Consider the following 26,331-nt stretch of genomic DNA (forward strand, 5'->3'; position numbering starts at 1 on the left):
GCTTCCTCCGCTGGTGAATGGCCAGATGTTCAGCTACCAGCGGTGCGGCCAGGCAAAACAGATGACGGCCTGGGGCGGCAACCGCTGGGGGGCGCAGGAGGAGAAATGCGCTGTGGCGGGGAAGGAGAACTGTGCTTCCTATGAGCCTTCTTGGAAGGCCGTTTTGTGGAAGGAGTGGTAGATGGCTGAGGGTTCGAGGTACATAGAAGGTCTGCACGAGACGGTTCTTTCTTGAAGGCCCGTGCTTCTGACTTCTGGGTCTTCGTCCTGGCAGAAACTGATAAAAGTGCTTGTGTCAGAGGGGCGACGGGAGGAAGAGGAGACGACGACCGGGCGATCTTAGCACTGGCCGAACGGACGACCGTAGCGCTGAAGGTCAGATCGCATGTCTGCGTCGCCACCTCCCTGGTAGTCCGAGGAGAGGCGAGGACAGTACTGTACTTCCCCGCTGGGAGCAACGTGGGCTTCCTGCTAGCGAATAGCTTGTGAGCAGCCGAGGTGGACACTTTCTCTTTGACCCGAATTTCTTGGATACAGCGTTCTTCCTTGTAGACGGGACAGTCGCGGGAGGACGCTGCATGGTCACCACGACAGTTCACACAATGAGGAGACGGAGGTGGACAGTCACCCTCATGGGCAGCCCTGCCACAAGTCACACATGTAGCCGCATTGGAACAAGAATGGCGAGTGTGATTGAAACGCTGACATTGGTAGCAGCGCGTAGGTGTCGGGACATAGGGGCGAACAGAGATAACCTCGAAGCCCGCCTTGATGCGTGACGGCAGCTGAACACTGTCAAAGGTCAAGAAAAGTGTCTGGGTCGGTACAAGGTCATTGTTGACCTTTTTCATGACCCTATGGACAGCCGTCACGCCCTGCTGAGCGAGGAAAGACTGAATGTCCTCGTCAGTGAATCCGTCGAATGATCTAGTATAGACCACTCCACGAGACGAATTCAAAGTGCGGTGAGCCTCCACCCGGACAGGGAACATGTACAGGAGTGTGGCCCGAAGCAGTTTTTGTGCCTGAAAGGCGCTCTCAGTTTCTAGTAACAAGGTACCATTACGCAACCTGGTACAAGACTTGACAGATCCCTTCTGGATAACTAAAGGGTTGACAGAGGAAAAATCCTTTCCGTCCTCAGATCGAGAAACTACGAGGAACTGTGGGGCAGGCGGTAGTACTTTTGTCACTGGTGGCTGGTCAAGTTTCCGTTTGTGGGCAGAAGTCGAGAGAGAAGAAGAAGAAGAGAAATCCATTGCGGAGGAATCCCCCATGATTGCCAGCATCTCCAATGGCACGCTCCTTCCTTATGGGGACCCTCTCAGAGGGCACTCCCGCCTTAGGTGATTGTTCACACCTCAGGTCACACCTCCAGAGAAACGGACGGAGGGACCAATCGGCACAGTAGGAAGGTGTCAGCTCAGGCAATCACCCCTCTCTGGGCCTGGCCTTTACCAGGGGGTACGTGCGTGCCTTACTTGTCTACCCAGGGCGGGGAATTACGCGTTACCCCGTCACCGGCTATGCGTGCGAACGCGTGGGTCGGCCTTCAGGCACGCACAGGGAGGAAGGAAGAAGAGGAAAGAGAAGGAGAAGGAGGCAAGGAGAAGGAGGCAAGGAGAAGGAGGCAAGGAGAAGGAGGCAAGGAGAAGGAGGCAAGGAGAAGGAGGCAAGGAGAAGGAGGCAAGGAGAAGGAGGCAAGGAGAAGGAGGCAAGGAGAAGGAGGCAAGGAGAAGGAGGCAAGGAGAAGGAGGCAAGGAGAAGGAGGCAAGGAGAAGGAGGCAAGGAGAAGGAGGCAAGGAGAAGGAGGCAAGGAGAAGGAGGCAAGGAGAAGGAGGCAAGGAGAAGGAGGCAAGGAGAAGGAGGCAAGGAGAAGGAGGCAAGGAGAAGAGTAAGTAAGACAGCGAGATGGAGAAGAACAAAGAAAGGAACCAACCAAAGGAAGGATGAAACCAGAAGTGAAAAACCAAAATGAACGCAAATATAGGTCGTGAAACCGTCCGTCTCCGGACACAGGCGCTAACTACCCCCTTGAGGGGGAGGGACTCCTTTTAGTCACCTCTTACGAAAGTCAGGAATACCTCGGGCCGATTCTAACCCCCGGACCCGCAGGGGGGGATATAGGGCTGTATACAATATGGTCTAAAAGGTTTGGGTAATTCCAGGAGGTACGCACTGATAGCTGAAATGGTTAAGGTGACCACTCATGATAAGCAGGAAATCCGGTTCGAGGCCCAGTTCCCCACAAATTTTCACACATCACACTTACACACAGTCAATGCAAATATTTTTGCATTCAGCAGATTTATTTCAAATTAAAAATGAAAATAGTGAAGTTGAAATAGCATTTTTAAGATCTGAAATATATAAAAGCAGTGGTGCATAAGTTACAGTACTCCACTGCCTATTTTTAACTGCTGGAGCTTATAACATTGCCCCCACGTGACTTCATAATCATAGAAAGACAGATGAAAAATACCAATAGAAACATATTAATACTGTGATACGAGGTGAATTAATGTTTTCTGTTGTTCGGCATAAAAATATATTTTATAATTCAAATCATAATAAAATTATTTGGTCAGAGACTTTTGCTAAAGATGCCAAATGGAAGCAAACACTATACACCTTTTGCTCTAAAACAAATGGTACGACATTTAATTTCTGCTTGCCCTTCTGTGGCGTCGTCTTGTCTGGCTGTTTCAGGATATGCAAATGTTTCTCTGTACCTTGTATTTATATAGACTACAGGCTATTTTTTTTTTATGTATCAGTTATATAAACATTTGTATCTTTCTTTTCAGAGGCTGTGTAGAAAGACTGGTAGCAAATTTGAGAGTGTAACAACCAAACACGCTATGTATTCTTTTGTTTCCCACTCAGTATCACTAAGCAGAGCCACCCTGAGTTCTAGTTGCTGATCATTTCTTTGTCAGTCCTTATATATGTAAGTACAATTATTGAACTACGTGAAATAAAACTGTCAAATTCTGAACCGTTTGTGTTAGGACATTCAAACTGCACAGCTGGCTATGGAGCTTTATGGGAATTAGTATGTGCATGCATGGTTTGGTTTAGTGACGAAACCCACTTCCATTTGGATAGGTTTGACCATTAGCAAAATTGGTGCATTTGGGGGGACAGAGACTTCTCATTTCATGATCAAGAAGTGTCTTCATCCTTAAAGGGTGAAAGTGTGCTGTGCCTTGTCCAGTCACGAAATAATCGATGCAATGTTCCTTGATGGCACAGTGACTACCGAATGGTAAGTGAAGGTTTTGGACGATTTTATCCTCATTATCCAAACTGACCCTGTTTTCGAAAAAATGTGGTTAATGAAAGATAGAGCTTAACCCCACCGATGCAGGAGAGTATTTGACGTCCTGGAACCGCATTCTGGCTCTGGTGTACCCAACAGCCACTGGCATGGGACTTGATTGGCCAACATATTCTCCAGATCTGAACACATATGACTCCTCCTTGTGGGGTTATATTAAAGACAAGGTGTGCAACAATAAATCCAAAACCACTGTTAAGCTGAAAACAGCCTTTCAGGAGGTTATCAACTAGAATGATGTTCCAACATTTCAGACGGTTACGCAGAATTTCTGCTATTCCTCTGCGCCACATCACTGTTGATGATGGCAGGCATATTGAACTTGTCATAACCCACATCCAAATATCTGTAGTGACGTTCACATGCTGAATAAAGTATGTGCATGTTGTAGTTTGTAAATAACTTACATTTTTTCCATGTAGTTCAATAACTGTCACTTTGCACTTTTTACATGAGAATCTTGTTACTCAATTGCCTTCGAAATATGGCACCAACAGTCACTTCAGTGGCTTGCTGTATGAGCCTCACAATATTAATACATGATAAATTCATAATACTTGAATATATGATTCAAATCTGTTCACAGTAATCATCAGTTTCATTCATCTGTTTATTATTATTATTTTTTCACTCGGGTTTGTCATCTTTGAATGTTTCTCTCACCTGTCATGGATTTACATAATAATCAGTATTCTTATTTTCCATGACATACTGGGAAAAGTTTTCATAATAAAAATGTCCCAGATCTTTCTCTCGTACTAGAAATTCCACAGGGAAAAGTTTCAAGCCATTAACAAGAAACTGCTGACACAAAAAAAGAGAAGGAGCATGCTTTTGCCAAACAAGCTACTTGCAATGAGGTTTTGTGTGTTATATAAATAATATAAGTGGAGAATCTAGTGATGTTACTAATATTATCTAAACTGTTCCATAATAATGCCTCCAGGAACAATGACGACTGGCTATATACACCTTTGAAATGCCAAGTGCAGTACAAGAGAAGTTCACAGAATATTACATCTTTTTACAGTTCACATCTAATGTCCCTTCATAAATGTTACAGAAATATCAGTACACAACAAAAAATTTAAATTCATAAAAGTGATACGCAGTTGCAATTTAATTGTTTACAATATGAAAGGATTCACATTGCAAGTTTTATGCACATTTAATTTAATCCACTTTACTGTAGTTCTGTAAATGGCATATGATACTGATTATGGTAATGAGCTTTTCTCATCCGCTAACAATTTTATTTATACCATATTTTTTGTAACATCCATACAAGACATGGTGAGTAATACTCTCAATTTTAAATTTGGAGGTTGAATAATTATTTTCTGCTTTGAAGCTGATCAAAGTGTTCTGCTATTTAACAGAAAAATGTCTGAGTGTAGTCCACAGGTACAACAATCTGCCATTCTACGAGCTTGTGGAGATGTGTGTACTGCCCAAAGTCTGCTCTAATTTGACAATAACGAACAACCCAAGAATTTGCTGTTACAGTTTCTGTATGCTACTTTTTTGCTTTCTGATAGTCATTATGTTCAGTTCCTTGCAACCCAATTTGTAAATTGTTGTGTTAAATTAATATGAGCAATGAGTTATATACAATGGCAGTGAATGCACAGATTCAGCTATGAGATGTGGTGTCAGTTGCACACTACAGAGAATTTTACACATCTGTATAAATATGCAAAATCATCTCTAAACCTAAAGGTGAAAGTGCCATCTGATGAGGAAACTATGTTGAACAAAATTTAAATGTACTACAACTTCCTCTTTAAACCTTACAACACATCAAATTCATGGGAAATCCCAGTGAATGCAAAGCATATGATGTCAGAACATGTATCCATGGAAATATGAGAGCAGTCGACAATATGTTTGCAGTAGAGACCCTTTTTTCTGTCAGAATGAGTAAAATAATGTAATTCCAAAGTTCAAGCTTGCTCTTAGAGATTTTAAATGCATTCCAAGTGTCCCACTACATAAATACTAATGTAACTGAAACATCAGAATCTCAAACATCAGCCTGGTAGCCCTAAGAAATTAACAGATAAAGTAGCGCTGAACACTCAAGTAAGAATATCAGCAACAGAATTATCTATTCACAATGATGCCCTATAATTTTTTCTCAGAGTGTATTTATTTTTAAAGAGTTAAAATTTGGTGGCAATATCAATCAACATTTCCTTTTGCACGTTGTATCTTCCTACATAGTCTCCATCACATTCCATTGCCTTAAGCCACTGTTGTGTAAGAGTATGTATTCCCTGTTGGTAAAAGCTCTTGTCCTGTGCCTGTAGCCATGATTTTACTGCATGTAATACAATAATAATAATAATAATAATAATAATAATAATAATAATCATCAAAGTGTGTCCCCTACGCAGAATCCTCAAGTAGCCCAAAAACTTTAACTCCAAGGCCATTAGGTCTGAGCTATAGGAGGGGTTAAGACAATGGTGTCCAAGTCATCTCATTGAATCGGGTGTACTGCCGGTGGTCTGCGTTTTTGTAACACAATATTTCGACGTCGTACCTTGGCGTCGTCAGCATCAGGTGCTTCCCGTGACTGAACAACAAGCTGACCAAGTCCTGTATTAATGTCTGGACAGTTCTGGTGTTCCCTACGCCGTCCACTCCAGCTGCTACTGTGTCGGTTGGTAGTCAGATGTTCCGTCCGTGCCCGCTCCCGCTGTTTTACCCAGTTGCAGCCATTTCATGGTATACCCTACTAGGTCCGTGCCCGCCCGGTGCATTCCTAGCACTGTTGACAGGCATTTGCTGTTGGTGACCGTTCCAACTTTCTCCAGCACCCGTCATTCTCCCGGTCTTGTGTTTTCTTCCATTGTTTCTGTAATAGGTCCAAAGCTGGGTTCCACACCATGCTGAATTGGTATCCAGCTTCCCGGTTTATCAAGTTCTCTGACATCTTGATTTCAATCGATTCAGTGATGACTCTGTCACCACATCCGCAACTCGTTAGACTTCTTGGAACATCTCAAAAACCTACGAATCTCTAACAGAGACATCATGGTCAGCTTCGATGTTATGTCTCTGTTCACTAGGATGCCACTTCAAGACACACTCAATTTAATCAGTGAAAAATTTGATGGAGCTGTGTTGGACCTTTTCAAGCATATCTTAACATTGACCTATTTCCTATGTGAAGGCCAATTTTATGACAGGCTGAAGGAGTGGCGATGGGTAGTCCCTTATCTCCGCTAGTGTCAAATCTGTTTGTGGAGAGATTCGAGGATGAGGTACTTACGACTGCTGCCTACAAGCCAACCTGTTTCTTTAGGTACATTGATGACATGTTTGTCATCTGGCCACATTCTCGGGAAAAATGGAATGAGTTTCTTGACCGTCTGAACTCTAGGCAGCCCAGCATTAAGTTCACAATGAAACTAGAAAATAATGGTCAACTTTATTTCCTGGATGTCCTGGTGAAAAGGAAGACACACGGCACATTAGGCCATAGTATGTATAGAAAGCCTACACACACCGACTTACACCTACAGGCTGACAGCTGCCATCATCCGGCACAGAAGAATGGGGCGCTGAGGACAAAACACTGTCTGACTCAAACGGCTTGACAGCAGAGTTAGAACACATACAGCAAGTGTTTGCAGACAACACATACTCATCAAGGGACATCTGCAAGGCGCCACGACCCTCCAGGTGACCTGGTACTGAGGGAGAAGAACAAGAAGAGGAGACGAGGAGGGTAGCCTTTGTACCATATGCAGGACCTACATCTACTAAGGACAGCAGGATACTGAAAAAGTACAGTACCAAGAGTGTCTTCTGGCCATCAAACAAGGTCAGCACGCTTCTTGGAATGGATAAAAATGATCTGGGATTGAGGAAACGTGGTATGTCTTACATTGGCCAGACCACCAGCACCGTTGACATAAGATGTAAAGAGCACCAGAGGCATACCAGGCTACAGCAAGCCCTAAATCACTGATAGCACAACACTGCTTGGAACTTGAGCACACCATGAATTATGATAACACCAGGATCTTATCTCAGTCCCTCTAATTTTGGGATAGCACCATCACTGAATCACTCGAAATCAAGATGACAGAGAACTTGAAAAACCAAGAAGCTGGATACCAACTCAGCATGTCATGGAACCCAGCTTTGGATCTATTACAAAAACAATGGAAGAAAATACAAGGCCAGGAGAATGAAAGGGGCACTGGAGAAAGTTGGATTGGTCACCGACAGCAAACGCAGTCTGTTGACAGTGCTAGGAATGTGCCTGGCGGGCGCAGACCTAATAGGTAACGCCATGAAAGGCTGTCACTGGGGAAAACAGCGGAAGCAAGCATGGACGGAAGACGGAACATCTAGCGACCAACCAACACACTTGCAGTGGGAGCAGATGGTGTAGGGAATGCCAGACACAAATACTGGACACAGTCAGCCTGTCATTGTCACAGGAAGCACCTGATGAAGACGCCGAGGTACGACGCCGAAATACTGTGTTAGAAAAATGCAGACCACCGACAGTACACCTGATTCAACAAGATGTCAAAATTGTCGGGAAAGTCTAAGAAATGTCCAAGTTAATGTGGAAAAATGTTCCCATGTTCTTGCTCCATCAATTTTGATGAAATTACTTTTTTTTGCACCTTGTGGTCTGTTTCGAGTATTCTTGGAACACATCTTCAGCATAGCTTTGATTATCCATGAGACTCAGTCATTACATATGCACTTCCAGTGCTCACGAATAGCTGTACAGCCAATTGTTGAGTTGTGGTGCACCAGTCAGAATGAATAATGGTATCCATACGATTCACCATGTCGGGAGTATTAGCTGTGTCAGGAAACCACAAATATGGCCAATCATGGAGCTCACTTTATGCACTTTCTGACTCTTTAGCTATTGCCTCAATAACAGTACTATCAATTGTACCATTACCATGCATGGCACAGAAGTATTTATAATAGGTGTTCACCACAGTTTACTTTTCCAAAACCAAGCATTCAATTACAGCATGTTGATTGTAATGGGTGTTTTGTGTAGATGCCATTTTGAAGGTTCATTGCAGCCCTGAAATCTGGACTTCACACATGTGCACAAAAAACATCAAATTTGAAGCACCCAGAAGGACATTCTCTTATATATACCGTACTTACTTGACTATAAGATGATGTTTTTGCCAAAATCGTCAGCTGAAAAATACAGGCTCGTCTTAGATTTGCAGATTAAAATATTGCTGCTGAGGTCAATATTTTAACGTTGTTTAATAGATTGATACAGGGGTTATGTTACATTTAAAGATGAAGCTTTGGCTATTGAGGTTACATGCAGATTTATTTTGAAGAACTCTGAAGGGTGTGTCGGGCAAATTATACTTTAACTCGAACATACTCTAGACTTCCCGATATGCTGAAGTACTCGATATGCTATATACGTTGCTCGAACAATCAAGTGATGTATGACTCTTGTGGCATTAGTGCACAGTGTACAAAAGAAACTAAGAACTAACCACCAATACAATCTGTTGCTCTACTTAAAATTTGACAATTCTGTGAACTAATAAGGACATAGAATTACATTGTATCATCTTATAAACTCATGTTGTATTGGTCCAGATTTGCAACAAAAAATCTCATACATGTATGGATACCATTTACAAACATTTATGGTGCTTTTTAAGTAAAAGTAATACTGATAAGTGAAAATTTTGTCCATCAAGGAACATTACTTGATTCTGAATGCAAGTTACTGTTGCTGTTCACGTATTAGAATACTGAGTAACAACGTTACCACCTCCCAGTCAGCTTTAGAACAAGGTGCAGCAATTAGAAAATTAATCCACAATTAAGTATCTAAGAAACGAAATAAATTTTGTTAATCTGACTGTAACAGTAATCATGAGAATAAATACAGCAGAAAGACCCATCATGGAGACAGTAGTGACAGACATCACTAGATCACTGGATGAGCAAAAGATTGAGTACTGAACCTAATTGTGACTTCAATGTTTTATTTCTGTATTAGTTGGTGTTGTTACATATAACCGGTGACATAGAAGATAATGCATGGGAGGAGTGTGCAAAGAGGAATGATGAGCAGACAGCAAATTCTGTCGTGCTGCCAAACAAGGGAATCTATACAGTGTATTTCAGATTTTTATGAACATCTACCACATTTAAACTTTGTTTGCCTGAAGCCATTTGAATTGACTTTCAAATCAGACAAATACACAACAATAGTATACATTTCTTCAAGAGACAGTAATAGTCAAAGCAGAGTCTAGTAGCCTACTTACATGTTTTCCTGCAGCAACATTGTCGATACTCACCATCAAGTAAGGTGAGAATTAAAGGGAGGGGGGGGGGGGGTCAGTTGCTCGTTCTACGCAGTAAATGAGAGAGCAGAGGGGAGATGATACATTTGGAAGCAAGAAACATTATAAAATTTTTACGTCAGCATAGAAGTGAAATCCGATATGTATTTGGCAAAAAACAGCTGAGCTCTCATCAAATATTTGTGACAATGAATATATAAAGTTCAGAACTATGCTATTAGGATTATAGTGCCAACTAAAAATAATGATACCCCAGATGACGGGCTTCATATAAAAATTAATGCAAATCATTTCTTTTTGTTTAATTTATTTCTCCTTGTATTATCAAAATATAGGCAATCAATAAATGACCTAAATATAGAATAGTTACAATGCTATGCAAAAGAGAAAAGAAATGGGATTTTATTTAACGATTTTCATAGAAGCAGGACGACTATATTCTCATCAGTGTGCTGATATCCAGAATCCACTGATCACAACAGGTAAACACCAGTTCTTGGAATGGTACACCACCATATGCAATGGTCTGTGGAGAGATGAAGTTGGTTTTATAGCGAGATGACTGATAAGTAACAATTCCCAATACAGCTGCCATACGAGCAGGAGCTGGAAAATTTTATTTATGAGCACTGCAGCGAGAGTGAAATTTGGTGGTTGTGTAGCGATGGTCTACAGCTATTTCTCATCAATCTGGCTCAAAAAATTAGGGTTGACCAGGAGTGTAATGAATGCCGATGTTTATGGAGATGTTAGAACAGCATGCTTCTCATTTAACTGGAATCCATGCACTGTGGTTCAAATAATACCAAGCACATGAGCTGGTCTCACCACCTCAAAGTCACAATATGTACATTAGCGGTGACCTATGGTCATTTACATGCCCACTCATGTCTGCCAAAAAACTGACCTATATCTATTTATTACGGTTCAAGAGAATGAAAATTCTGCCTTGAGTTTATCTGAACTTTGGTAAAAGCCTTCTGTGAACATTACACCACGTATTGGCCATGAACATATAGCCAATTAATGTGCTAGTGATCCCACCAACCATTAAATCAACTTACGGCAAAAGTAGAGTTCACATGAGGGGTGAAGTACTCCCCAGCTGAATTTCAGTGGAATAATTATTTGTCAGGACTGATCAACACTAGATTAGCAATGTTTGAATAAGTCTGAAGCAGAAAAATAACTGCAAATATGCTTCTCAGGTTTGCCGCCAGATCTATTGTGTAACTCGCACAATATTTCATCAATGCAACTACTCATCATCAGGTGGTGGTAGCTGCCGCTGTCACTGTGCTGCCGTAGCTGCCGCTATCACTGTGCTGCCGAACGCTCCTGCAGTTAAAGTTGGAAATTCTTGTTTTTCCTGTTTTGATTTAATGGCAGCCAGTGCTGGATTCTAGGTGGCGCTTGGTTGAAAACCTGCAACCCTGTTGATAAGGTTGTCTGCTGCATGGATATGTATGGCCTCCTTAACACCACTCAAGTGACGCAATGCACTACTGAGACTTAGTTCAGACTTCAACCGCAGGTGCGTCTGGTAGCACAGTCATCGCCCATAGCACATGCGCATATGGCCTTTCTGCGGTTCCCAGAAGGGGCACCAGGAGCACCGCTTTCCTCCAACTATGAGTGTCTTCCGACGCACGCATATCACCTGCTCCCGGCATGATAAATTCTGCCACCGCCACGCGATTATCATCAGTTACAGCTTGCAGCAGTGACAGCAGCAGCTATCACCACCTGATGATGTCTAGCAGTTGCATAGATGAGATATTGTCCAAGTTACACAGTACAATCTGGTGGAAAACCCGAGCAGTGTATTTGCAACAGATCCATCGGGAAAGCATGAAAAGTCACATCTCGTACCTCTATGGGGAGGAGATGGCCAACGATGTACGTGAGTTTGACAAGTTACATAATAAGAGAGGTAGACTGCTGTGCACTATGGCATTTTTATTGCGATGCCATGACAAGCAAACTGTCCCAACGTTTGCTAAATTTAAACGTCATATTGAATCTGCAGCCGCTGTTATAATTAAACAATGGGCGAGTGCAGCCCTAGTAAGAGAGAGGGTACGTTATACAATATGGAAACTGCACATGGTATCCACAAAATTGCTATCACTGAATCACTGCACAGCAGATGCAAACTCTCAGTGTTATCTTGGAACTGGATGAATAGCGCTACATGGGCGCTAGCTGACTGGTCAAAACAACAAGCCAAGGTCCTCCAAATGTCCAAGTATTCTCTTCTCGAGGGCCACAGCAAGAAGGGAATGCACCACGCCGACACACAACAATCCTGCCTATCAAAAGCTAAGAGATGATCAGACTGGCAAAATCCAAGAGAACAACATTAGATCTTCTCAGGAAGAGTTCTATTCCTTCTAAAGTGACCAAAAGCCTACACCAATAGGCTGCAGTGCCCCAAACTATACGGCCTACTCAAGATACACAAGGATGGAACACCTCTTCGCCAATTAGTGAGCAACATTAGAGCTTCCATTTATTTTCTGGCCGAACATCTTACTACACTGTTGGGACCTCTCATAGGCAAGTGTGATCACCGTATCTGGTATTCAGAGGACATTTAGGCTACAAGCATAGGATATTTTGGTTAGTTTTGACTTTGTATCTTTGTTTACAAAAGTACCTCTGCAGGGCTCATTAGATCAGCAGCCAGTTTGAGATAGACATTGTGGCGTTATTGAAACATGTGCTTACCTCAACTTATTCCATGACCAGTATTTTGAACAAGTGGATGGTGTTGCCATGGGAAGTTCTCTGTCTCTCATGGTGGCCAACTATTTTATGGAAGACTTTGAGAAAAAAGCATTGTAGTCGCCAAGTCTCAAACCACCTTGTTTCTGGCGGTATGTAGATGATACTTTTGTGGTGTGGCCCCACGGAACAGAGACATTAACTGGGTTTCTCTGGCATCTGAACTTGCTCCATCCCAATATTCAGTTCACAATGGAAGTGGAAAAGGGCGACATCTTAATCAGAAGAAAAGCTGATGGTACACTGGGACACAGTGTATCACAAATCGACTAAAACTATATTTGCAGGCCACAAGTTGCCATCATCCTGCATAACACAGCAATGTCCTAAGCTCTTTGGCGTATAGAGCACATGTAGTCTCAGATGCCGACAGTCTACCTGGTGAACTACAACACCTGAGAGTGGTGTTCCAACAGAATGGCTATTCCGATAGGCAGATATCCCATGCTTTATATTCTATAAACACTTTAAGCAGGGATGTAAATGAAGATGTGGAGGCATCCACTGCAACAGCATTTTTGTCCTATTTTGGCGGCAGGTCTGAGAGAATAGAAATAATCCTCAAAAAGCATGACATCAAGTATGTTTTGCAGCAAGAAAAAGTGAAGAATTTATTGTGCTTGGTCAAAGACGACCTTGGTCTTAGAAAATGTGGTGTGTATAAAATCCCACGCCAATGTGGAAAATCGTATATTGGACACACACGCTAAACAGTGCAAGAATGCTGCATCGAACACTGTCGTCATACATACCTTGGACAAATTGATAAACCAGCGGTAGCAGAGCACTGCCTAGACACGGGACATCATATGCTTTACGAACAGACTGAAATTTTACCCGCAGCAACATCTTTCTGTTATTGTGTTGTTAAGGAAGCTGTACATATCCATATGGCAGACGATCTTATCAACAGGGATGCAGGCTTTCAACTAAGCACCACCTGGAATCCAGCAATGGCTGCCAATAAATCAAAACAGGAAAAACAAGAACTTCCGATTCATCAAGTGACGCAACACGCAACTGAGATTTAGTTCAGACTTTAAACACAAGAGCGTCTTGCAGCACAGTCATTGCCCATAGTGCACGCATGGATGGCCTTTCTGCAGCTCCCAGCAGGGGGCACCAGGAGCGCCGCTTTCCTCCAAGTACGAGCGTCTTCCTGCTCATGCGTATTGCCTGTTCCCTGCATTATAAATTCCAACACCGCTGCGCGATTATCATCAGTTGCGTCTTGCAGCAGTGACAGCAGCAGCTACCACCAGCTGATGATGTCTAGCAGTTGCATCCATGAAATATTGTGTGAGTTACACAATACGATCTAGCGGCAAACCCGAGAAGCTTATTTGCAACAGATCTACCGGGAAAGCATGGAAAGTCACAGAAAAATAACTCCTCCCACACTCTCTTCATCTCACACTTTGTTACTTGCAGTGGAAATTGATTTGAACAATCTGCAAATATACACAGCAAAGTACTTGAAAAGCTAAAACAAAACAACAAATGTGAAGCAATCAAAATAAACTGGTATAACAGAGTCAAGCCACACACAAAATCAATAATATACAAAGTTTTTACTGTACAAGTTAACATTCTAGTTTAGCTGGTAGTAGATACTGACTTTTAAAACCTCTTTTGTTCCTACACAAAAAAGATTTTTTAGAATACAATACAAGAACATACGGATGATGGCACATACCTGTTCTCACATCCCAAAGTTTAACAGTGCCGTCATCTGAGGATGTTATCACAAACCTGTGGTTGAACTGCAGACACGTTACAGCTGACTGGTGTTTATTGGGACCTGACACAAGAAATATTTCTTTTTGCACACTGGAATAAGATAATCACAGAAGGCAATATTTATTAACATAGAATAAAGATAAAAAAGGAAAACACAATGGATAATGACATACCCAGGAAGAACGCTTTCATGAGGCTCAGAAAACCTTCCTTCGACTTTTCAAAGAACAACCCTGATATTAGGAAAGTGTGGAAAAACTGAATCTGTATGAACAAATGGGATTTATTTCACACTGCTCATGAACACAAGCTGTCGTTTGAACACTAACCCTTAGGGCACAGGCTTTGACAGGAGCCCTCAAGCTCATTTGTGGGCATGCGGCCCAATTACATTAATTCTGCATATGCATAAAAAAACATGGTCAACCATGCCTGCATGCCTTTGGACAGTGCACAACTGTCGCCTAGGCTCTGGCTCGTCTGCCTGTCACCCTTTTGCCCACCTCTACCCAATTGTGTCTATGGAGGCCTGGTTGCCTGACAGTGGGCATGCAAGCTGGAGCAGCCTGCACTGCACCACCATTTCATTTAAGGCATTGGACAGTGAAATCTTTTAGTACTCAAAACATTGTTAAACTGAATAGAAGACTTATGTGCACAGAGTGAATAGAAAATTTCTTCCTTTAATAAGAGTCATTCACCAAACTGTATTCATGACACCCTGGTTCAACACTGAATCCATATATTTATTTGGAAGACAACTGTCAAGAAGATAGTTCCACAAAAAGTGAGTAAGTTAGCAAAAGCAGTCCTCTGCTTAACTCCATCATCTACAATGATGTAAAATTAGGATGCTTATCTGAAGAGAGATATCAAAAGGTTACTGAAAAAGCATGGTACATAGTGAACCCACTTAAAAATTAGGTATGTGTGGGAGTCTTTGTAAGACATCAACTGACCATAATTTTCTGGGATTTGTTAAATGTACACAATATTTTGATACAATTTTCGAAGCACATGGGTACATCATTGTACTGATATTGGGTGGAATACTGCTGCACTGCCTGTAACTAAGGTACAACACTTGGAAATATGAAGAGCACGAGTCATATTCCGTACTGAATTTTATGTGACAGAATTGTTGGCCAGAAGTTTACCTTCGAGAGAGAAACTATTAAGTGCTGCCAAAGACAAATCATAAAATTACAGAAACTATCCTAGCTTTCAGAACTAAATGGTGTAGCAGCAAAAGGGTGATTTAGCGATCCTGAAAATAGCATGTTATGTTAGGAATCAGAAAATCTGGTGCCATCTGGTGAACAAAACTCTGCCACTGACCCCGATACCTATGTTCTGTCTATAGGAGGCTGCTGAAACTTTGCACTTCATATATGCATTTCAGGTTGGCAGCTTAACAGTGTAATGCGCGAGAGGAGCACAAGGCACTAGGAGTGCATCACGAACAAATCCCAGCACAGTAACTGCTTCCCGTCATGATGTCAAAGCTCCCACATTTCCAGTTATCGTTGGTTTCCACCGTAAGCTTGCAATGTTCTGTGCTTTAGAAAATTCTGATATGTGAAAAATGCCACAGAAAAGAGGTTGTTCGCCTATTGACAATCCTTTGCATCAAAGTGTGCCACTACACAGCCACGCATTGGAGTTACTAGGAACCAGAGTTTTATGAGCAGAAAGCAGTGGAACACACATCAAAAACTCTTGGAATTAGTGCAAGAACAGTAGTAAGGGAGAGTTACTCTAAAAGTTGAGGGATTTAGATGTGAACTGTAATGATTTCAAGGCATCTGGATCAGAAATGTGTATTTAGCGACATCTGGGAAAGAAGAAAAAGCAGCTTCACCCTGTCACCTACTTAGATCCTTTCCAGACTGATGCAATTTGCAGGCATATTTATGCTTACTACAGCAGGTAAGAGTATCCTACTGTAGCCAAGTTGCTAGTGTTGTTAAAAGAAAGTGAACTTTTACAAAGTGCTAGACACAAAAAAAGTCCTGTTAGAAGAAGTGCATATTGTAATAGTTCAAAGCATATTCTTTTGCAAAATTGTGGGTGAGGACATTCATTGCACAATATGCCTACACAAAATGTTGTTTAACACTGAGAAAGATGCCAGTAAATGCTGGATGGATGACACTCCACGTCCTAGTGGTCATCACAGATGGGAAGAAGAGCAAGATTAACTCTGGATCATGCAGGTTCTTACAGTGGTTTCCTTCATGATTAACTTTTAGTTTTTCAGTCCAAAAAGACAGGTGTCTACCAAGAAGACATGGATCAAACCCAATTTGCTGAGTGGTTCAGGAACCTTTTAAAATAGTTTTCTGTCCCTACAACAATCGTAATGGACAATGCTCCGTACCATTCAGTGATACAGAACAAAGCCCCTACCACAAATGACTGTATGATGAAGATTCTGTGATATTTGGTTGTTAAAGAAAATAAGCCTATGCCGCCAACGTATGCAGTAGACAATATTGTTGTGGCACAGCATCATATTGTAATAGGCCTACCATTGTATCACTGCCATTTCAACTCTACTGAATTAGTATGGAGAGATGTGAAGACATACATAAGGAAGAATAATAAGTCTTTTACAATAACAGAGGTGGAAAGGCTGTTGCGTATAGCTGTTGCGACTGTGGATACAGCCTTGTGGAGAAAAAAGGTTAAGATCGTTGAAAAACTTATTCAAGTAGCACAGACAATGGAAGGTATAATTGGTGACCATGAACAGCTAATGATTTGTGCTGGTGGTGGTAAAAGACGGTTTAGGTACTGATCCTGATAACAGTGGCAATGGGGAGCTAGATGGAAATGCACCTTTGTCACCGTAAATTGGTGAGTGAAAAGCTAAGAATATAGGTTATTTGTTGCATCACTGTCTTAATAAAACCTAGGGCGAGAAGTTACTATATCTGTTGTTGCCTTTTTTTTTTTTTGTTGTAACCTATGTACTGTACTGTTTTCAAGATATCGCTCATTATCAAATGCTTATTTCCTGTATTTCTCCATTCCATTATTGAAAGTGTGTGCTTTATTATACTTTTTTCTACCGTATTATGCAGTTGTTTATTTGGTGTTATTGTGATAACTAAAAAGTGAACTGTTATTGCTCAGCAGCTTATGTTTACGATATGGAACAGAAACCTATATCAACTGCTATGTGTGTAAAGGCTGCTGTTGCAACATCGTTACTGCAGAGTAGCCAACCTGACTTGTCACAACACAAACTGTCAAGTATAATGCTGGCACAGGTATAGATAATGTCCTGGACCAGTGAACAACACACGGTTGCCATGGTGGCATTTTACAAAAACAACAGCTACATAACCATGTAGCATGTATTTTGTGCTCATTACACACACACACACACACACACACACACACACACACACCATTGGCACATGCTATCAAACTGAGGGTACAGAACTTTTAGGAAACGGATGATACAGCGCGAAAGAGGGGTGGAAGTGCAAAACGCATGTCATACCAGAGGATGTTGCAAGAGTGGAAGCAGCCACCAACCAAAGACCCAGGCATTCTGCATGGAAGCATGGCGTATCAGGTCACAAGAAACTGCAATATCATCCATAAAAAGTTCAGGGAATGCTAAAACTGATTGCAGACAGACTTTCACAGAGACTGTAATTTTGCTGGGAACTGGAACTCATGAACAACGACTGAGGCCTCTGCGACAATCTGATCATGAATGGCGAGGCCAATTTTTGTGTGTCGGGCTTGGTAACAAGCAAAAATTTAGATACTGGTAATGTGAAAAACCTGGAATGCTTCATGAAATGCCATATCATAGACATAAAGTGGTAGTGTGTTATGGCATATCAGTGTTTGGAAACACAGAGCTTTATTTATTTATTTATTTATTTCAGACTATTGTGATGATAATTTTACTGTGCATACAGAACATTACATTCACAGGCTGAACCATTTCCTAGTGTGACATCTTTCTGATCTTCCTGTAACTGCAAAAAACATTCTTCCAACAAGATGCCACATGCCATAGCTTGCGGCATTCTATTTTTGTGCTACAAAAATAAGACCTGGTCATCTCATCTCCAAGAATGGTGACATCTCCTGGCCTCCAAGACCCCCTGACATTTCAGAATGTGATTTATTCCTTTAGTTAATTTGAAATCTCAGATCTTCCTCTGTGATCCACCACACATCATAAGTGAACTGAAGAATCAAATGATGTCCCACAAGATCTTATGTCTAATTTCTAATTTCTGTAGAAGACTTGACATGTGTGAAGGTAAATAGCAGTCACCTGCATTATGTCACTTTCCAGTGGTTAGCATTTTAAACTGCAAGCATTGTCAATTCATGTTTTATTTCTTTCAAATTATTGTAAATAAATTCATAGCGCTGGTGGAGGTTTCAAAATCGCCTGTTTCATTGCCACTCCTGTTATAGGAGGGAAAGGAAGATTAGAAGGGCTGGTAAATTAGACCCAAGATCCAACTGTTATGAGAGCATTTTAGCTTTTTCCAACTGAATTTTCCTTTCGATACAATATTTCATAATGTCACTGTTAGTTCACATAACAAAGACATTGTAAAGAAAATTAAAAGGTAATCATGAGTCAGTTCCTATACTCTTCATTTTACTACATAGTAACACATTAATGTAACACAGTTTTTTCAGAGAAAGAAAATTCGTTGCACTTCACAGAACTCAAAGAATCATTTTTTTAAAATAAAGAAAAATACTGAAAATAGATGTAACAGTAATTATGAAGATATTGTTAACTCAGTGGTAACAGGTTATAAAAGCAAAGTCATGCACAGACTGCAAAGAAAGGGTTATTAGTCCAATGGAAGCTCTAAACATTTGGAAGTACCTGTGTAGGCTACATAATGAACATGTTTTGATGTTGATGCAGTATAAACCCACTTTTACATTCCCAGAATTACCATTTTCCTGCCGTTTATAACATTTCTCATCGGTCCTGACAAATTTCCTATGCCCACAATGTTAATTTGCACCTGATTTTGTGTCGGCATATTTTTAATTTTCCCGCGATTCACACATTACGAAAAAATGTTTTTGGACAAAATATGACAATGGCATGATGACAAATATTAAGTGGTTAAGTTTCTTGACAGCAGGGCATTCTACTCAGCGGATTTGAACTGGCAAATGAGTAAAAGTTTTAACAATTCCTGCCATATCTACCGCCACTGCCAAGCTCTAATGGCATGGTGGCTGATGGGAGTAACTAGGCTCATTCGAGTGAAGATATCGTGATCAATAACAACTATTTCCAAACTGTCTCTACTGCGCAAATGCAGTTTCATGATTGTTACGATTGTTGTGATCATTGTGACAACTTTAAGGAACAATATTTAGCGTGTTTCAGCATAAAGCCACATGGAGTGCTAGTTTACACCAACACTCACTTTGCATTGCTCAAATGTTTTTAGTGTAAACACAGTGCTGGTTATGTATTTAATTCATGCTGAGCAAAACCTGCTTCGAGAATTTACTCTCATTGTCAAGTGTAGTATTTATGTATGTATGTATTCTTTGTAATGTTACACAAACAAACAATGAGAGTGATAGTTAGTTTGTGTGTGTGTGTGTGTGTGTGTGTGTGTGTGTGTGTGTGTGTGTGTGTGTGTGTGTGGTTTCCTACGTAACTGATGAGGCACAGTACCTGATAACCTCAAAAAGAAGACTACAATGCAAGAGACGCAGAATAACACATATTCAAACACCACACAAAATATGTATTTGCACTTGACAACGAGAAAAAAAATTCTCAAAACGCCAACACACTAAGCATGAAAAAATACGTAACTAGTGCAGTATTTCAAAAAAATCGATTATGACATGAAATTGAGTCAAACGTTCATACTTCCCAGATAGTTATCAGTTCCAGTTACATCAGCGGTTTTTATTTGGTAATAAATCTTCATTACATGGTAAAAAAGTACCTGACAAGTCTTTTGATGGCTATTATGTACATATATCATATAGAAAGTGCAAGGGGGTATCCTACATGAAATTTTACAGTCTAAAACATTATTTTCCACATTTTACATTAGCCTGCAGTTTACACTAGTCCCTTGAAAAGGGTAAAAGTGGGGTTTCACCGTATTTCATTGAGTATCAAGTTATTGAAGTCAAAAGGCTCTATTTAAGCTTTCATTCAAATTTTTCTAGTTTTCTTCAAAATGAAGGAAGGACTTGAATCAAATAGTCAAATTTAGGTTTTTCAATTTTTTTATTGTCATTTCCTACAGAAGGTGCAAATTTAGACTTACAAGGGGAAGGCCTCAGACACGGCCAACTGATTTGGCTCAAATTTGGCGGGTCTCTTGTGTACAACCTAAAACAAAGGGATCTAAGATATTTTGTGTCAACACCCCTGCGGTTTTGAGAAAATCATCCCTAAAGGTTATTATGAGCAATTGGCTCAAAATTAGCGGGATCGATAGATAACTGCAAATAGAGCATTTTTCATCAGCAGGTATGGGGTCCGAAAACGCATACTTTTCCAGAAATTGAGGTAAGAAACTTTTACAACCGCTGTTTCTGTACCCACATGGTAAACGCTTTTCGCCGACTGCACAGATAGCGCAACACCCAAGGTAACTGGCTGGGAATCGGAGAACCCGGGTTTGAATCTTGAAGAAACCTAGCGGATGATGTTCTTTTTGTTTGTATTTTTCCATATCTCAATTGATAGGGATAGGAGGGTTAATACGGTAAGTAAATCAATAAGAAATGATGATGATAAGGTAGGCAAATAAATTTCTCAAACCTCTTGGGATAGTAAACAACTAAAATGTTACTCCAGGTCACTTTACAATGGCTCTTCCAGTCACTTTTCTTCAAACAACTACATGGATTGTACTTGTCATATAAACATTTGAAACAAATATACTCATGGTGCCAAGAACATCTAATGAATGCAATCTTTCAACAGCTACACTGTTCCTTCCGAAGAATCGGTGGAAAACAAACTTGGTTTACATTTAAAAATATGTCTTTTTCAGGAATTAATTTTGATGCGTACCACGTATACGATATTATTGCCTTAAAAATTGGGACTGAAAGTTGGGTATGAATTATGCTGTGAATAGTTATTGTATCCGTGCAGTTGTGCAATTTCCACTGGTTTCCAGAAGTACACTGCAATTCTGAAGCCTGGAAATAAAGTTTTTAACCTGGCAATAGAAATAGACATCACACGGCTGGCACACAGGTGAGCAGTTTGGCGGTATTACTTTTACTGTGTACATCGGCTGACCCTCGCCATCTATAAACATTGTGTCATAGATTGTAGTATTAATTTGTCCACTCCAGGAATCCAACATTAGACACAACTTATCAGAAATGTATGGTTTTAAAACATTCTCAAGAAATGTTCTGTAAATCACATTCGTCAGTTTCCCGGATTTGGAACAGATAATGTAAGCATTTTTCAATGAGTCAGTTAAGCGATTGACCTCTTCTATAACCCAAGGACCAAATGTAACATTCATTTCTTGTAAACACAGGAAAACCTTAGGCAACACTTTTCCAGAGGCTGTGATGGCATATTGCACCGTGTATCACTGTGTTAGTATTTTAAAAAAAACTAACTGTGACAAGGGTTTGTTTTTCTCCTTTATGCGATAACATGCATCAATGTTCACCCGATACTCGCATCCTGTTTGATCGGTGTTCATCACGTAATCATAATTACAACCAGTCATAAGTGACGCCATTTGCGTGATGAAAAGAGCTGCCACTTTCTGTATATCTTCTATATTTTGTAACTTCTTATGAGAGACTTACTTAGTGACGCGCCGTTGACGAACTTTTTATTCCAATTTGAAATTTCTTGCCCAAGATAATGATGCAGCAAACGTAAACTCCTTGTTGGCCATATACTGAAGCGCTGCACCTGCAGCCCACTTCTGAAGTATTCTTGTTCTTAGATTCTCATTACATTTGCAGACCCCATACCTGATGATGAAAAATGCTCTATTTACAACTATCTATCAATACCTCCAATTTTGTGTCGATTGCTCGTCATAACCTTTAGGTGTGATTTTCTCAAAATTGCAGGGGTGTTGACCCAAAATATCTTAGAGACCTTCGTTTTAGGTTGTACACAAGTGACCTGCCAAATTTGAGGCGAATCGGTTGGCCGTATCTGAGGCCTTCCCTTTGTTAGACCATCAGTTGGGTTTATGCAGTGCAAATCTAAACATGCATCTTTCACAGATGGCTGTGAAACATCTTAAAACCAGTACATGATGATGGTGGTGGTGATAATAATAATAAATAATAAATAATAAATAATAAATAATAAATAATAATAATAATAATAATGCATAAAATCTAAATAGTGACCGATAGCAGCAAATAATCACCAGGCAAGATTACTGCATAACCTTTGGAAATCAGTGTTATGCTTTTTATGAGAATGAAATAAATGTTTTGTTTGAATCACTAACAACATACTTAATCTCAATGCAATATTTATATTGTCAAAAGCATGTGGTGCATGGCACTAAAATCACTATAGATTCTTCTCAGTATTTAACATCAATAAATGTTGTACACATTACATACATACTTTCATAGTTGTGAATTTTCATTTTTCTTCAATCACATCTGTACATTTACATCAGTTCTATTCTCTACACTAATGTGTATATATTATCTGTTTAGCACATGTTTCTATGTATATTTTACACTTACTGCTAATGTTCTTCAACACCATATGAAATAATGAAAGTACCTGACAGTGTTTGCAGACATTGGCCAGTAACAATATCCCATACTTTAACTGTGGAGTCAGCATTTCCCGAGACAAGAATGTTATTTCTTAGTTCCATGCCTGACGTTAGAGACTGGTGCCCCATGAGCGTGTGTCGACATGCGCCCGTTTCCACCTCCCACACACGAATACTTGTATCCAGGGAACCACTCACCACGTGCACTCCGTCAAACTACAACCAGTAACATGTTATTGTCATAACAGAAAAAAGATACAGGTATTAGTTCACAAATAGAAGTTCATTTTTTTGTTCACACTAACGGACAATTTATAAAGCACAAATTATTTTTCTATGAGCTTTCTGAGGTTCATTGCATTTCAAAAAATACATAACGTGAAACATAATTTGTAATCATATGCTTCTAGATAAGATGTCCATTACATTTAAATTGAATTTGTACAGATTTTGGTCAAAAACAGAATCTCTTTATAGGAAACCTTTATCAGACAGTAAACAATAAAAGAAACACAATCACTCACCGTATTAGTTGTGACATTGAGTAGTGGACTGGCACACAAGAACACCTGACAACACAAAATGACCATTGCTGGACACTAAACTGCCAGCCATGTTGCAAAGGAGCCAAGAGTTTACAGTGCTGCTCATAAAAGTAAAGCAAACTTCTAAAATTTGTGATGATAACTGAGAGGGTTGCATCTTACTGACACTCATTCTAAGCATTTACCCTCTGAAGAAATACAAGAAAATTTGCTCTTCATCATTTCCAGGATTTCAGATATGGAAGGCCACCTGAAGCCGTGACACACAGTCAAGGGCAAAACAACAGTAAGAAATACCCAAATACCAAAGCACTTACTGTAGTGACTTCATAATTTGGTGCTATAATCTAAAGACTGCACATTCGTCTGTCTAACTGGATGGCCATATATGACCACACATGGCCTACTAATACCAAGCCCATAATGGGACTGGCATGCAACCACTGCACAACTAAGTTGTCTGCACACAGCCAGCTGACAGACATATCCTAGTAAAATGGCATTGATTGGACTTAGTAGAATGTAATCGGTGCAAGCAAACACCTGTTGTTGCTTGTGTCTGGGTGTATTTCGCACTTTATTACCAACTATGAATATAGAGACGTTTACAAGTCTTGTGTATGAGAATAAGTCACTGTGGAATATGCAAGACAAGAGATATCACCGCTACAACTCACGGAGGAAAATTACAGAATTTGAGCAGGGAGCTAAGTGGAAATGCTAACGATAAAAACAAAAAACATAATACTGTGTGATCAGATTTAATGGATACATCACACATGCTGTACAGTGTCCATTCAATAAAACCGAATAAAAAAATTCCAGAAACTGTATTTCAAATAAAAACTGAGTGCACCACCTTCACCTTAAGTATTCTCTAAAGTAGTCAATCAGCTTCCACTCTTGTACTTTTTCTGAGCAAAGGAAAATCATAAATTTATCTTGGATGGAATACTCTGCACTGCCAACAGAAGCATATTCTTTTGTTGATTGTGTTTACTTACAAGTGAAATGCAGCTGCTGTTTCTACCCCCTCCATGTCAATTTCGATGATGTGTAACCAGCATGCACATTTGAGTATAATGTCAACACTATCAGGTTTATCGACTTCAGTACTTTTTTGCGGCAATTTCCATTTACTAGTCATTATCCTAATCTCACATTATATCACCTATTTAAACAGTTTGCATTGGTCAATCTTTTGACACTGGGAATGGTCTCACCAGCTAAGTCTTCAGTTCTGTTGCCTCGTGACCAACTGGTGTCGGACTTGTGTCAGATGTTACTTGGGTTCAGTGCACGAGCTTCATCGGTTGGCTATAATCATATTATACAGACAACCTGTTAACTGGACGAACACAATCCCAGTGGACATCCAGGCTTATACTTCATCCTGTAAAGGACAGAGCTATGATTTGATTTACAAATATCTGATTTTCTGCTACCCCTTCCTACGCAGCCAGGGTGAAATTTGGAAGGTTATTGAAGAGTCTTGGCATGAGGTCAGGCCAGTTATCTCGCATGGTCCATTTTGTCTCCATCCACTCATTTTCAATAGGCTAAGGTGTGGTGCAGAAGGGAGTCAGTTGAGAAGAGAAATTTCTGTACTATGTGAACCATTTCTGCAACACAGCTGACACATATTAAGACTGATGCTAGTAGAATGGAGTATTTCCTTTCAAAATACAGTTGTCAACTGACTGACTCATAACATCACCCATAATATGAGTATACTGGGCAGCACCCAGTCTGACAATTATACTGTGAAGCATTCTGAGGCAATGGGGATACATCCACTCCCCAACTGCCATAGATACACAACCACTGGAAGACGACAACACAGATATATCTGGGACTAAACAGACAGCATGTGGTTTTTATACTTATACTAGCCCATCATTCTCTAAGGATTCTGATTCAATAGAAAATTTACAGTAAGTCATTCACAAGAGATATTTTCATCAGGAAACATTAATCGGTAGAGTAGATAATCGCAGCACCGCTGTCACACGTTTGCTTTGTAGTCCAGCCTCTCAAAGCCAGAGCCAAATCATATCTAACCACCCAGGAAATGCAGCAGTATGTTCTAATTGCAACACATCCAAAAATCATTTTTATATAAGGTGTTTGTCTGCCTCCATATCTGAGTGGTGTTTGCAGCTGACTGCCACGCAGAGGACCTGGGTCGATTCCCAGTACTGTCAGGTATTTTTCCTTTGTGAGAGGACTTGAACAGGGTGTGCTCAGCTTCATTAGGCCAACTGAGGAGCAACTTGATCACGCAGTAATGGTTCCAAGGTCAAGAAATCCAGCGACGACAGGGAGGGCAGTGTGCCGACTGCGTGCCCCTCCATGCTGCATCCAATGCTGCCACTGGCAAAGGATGACATGGCAATTGCTTGGCCTCAATTGGCCTCTCTAGGGCCAGAAAATGGAATTCTACCTATATTCACCTATAGTGTTTATGAATTTCAAGTTCATTATCTTTTAATGCGAATGTAGATGAGATGTGATATAGTAGCAACAGCAATTGAGATATTCATACCTCATAAATTGGCAAGAGATGGAACGGATCCCCCGTGGTACACAAAAGGTCCGAACGCTGTTGCAGAGGCAACAGAAAAAGCATCCGAAGTTTAGAAGAACGCGAAATCCCGAAGATGGGCTAAAATTTACAGACGCGCGAAATTTGGTACGTACTTTGATGCGAGATGCCTTTAATAGGTTCCACAATGAAACATTGTCTCGAAATTTGGTAGAAAATCCGAAGAAATTCTGGTCGTATGTAAAGTACACAAGCGACAAGACGCAGT

The 26,331-nt window shown here is 40.6% G+C and overlaps 1 protein-coding gene across 1 annotated transcript in view; it reads right to left on the reverse strand.

The window, feature by feature from the left end:
• Nucleotides 1–26,331, reverse strand: part of LOC126268112 (F-box/WD repeat-containing protein 7-like) — a 128,191-nt gene that overhangs the window by 11,592 nt on the left and 90,268 nt on the right. Inside the window, exons 10-11 of the mRNA XM_049973631.1 lie at nucleotides 22,979–23,189; nucleotides 14,159–14,263 (exon numbers count right to left, since the gene is read on the reverse strand). Coding sequence (XP_049829588.1) covers nucleotides 14,159–14,263; nucleotides 22,979–23,189 — 316 coding nt within the window. The remainder of the gene's footprint in view (nucleotides 1–14,158; nucleotides 14,264–22,978; nucleotides 23,190–26,331) is intronic.

The sequence above is a fragment of the Schistocerca gregaria genome, chromosome 4, assembly GCF_023897955.1.
Source record: "Schistocerca gregaria isolate iqSchGreg1 chromosome 4, iqSchGreg1.2, whole genome shotgun sequence".
NCBI lineage: Eukaryota > Metazoa > Arthropoda > Insecta > Orthoptera > Acrididae > Schistocerca > Schistocerca gregaria.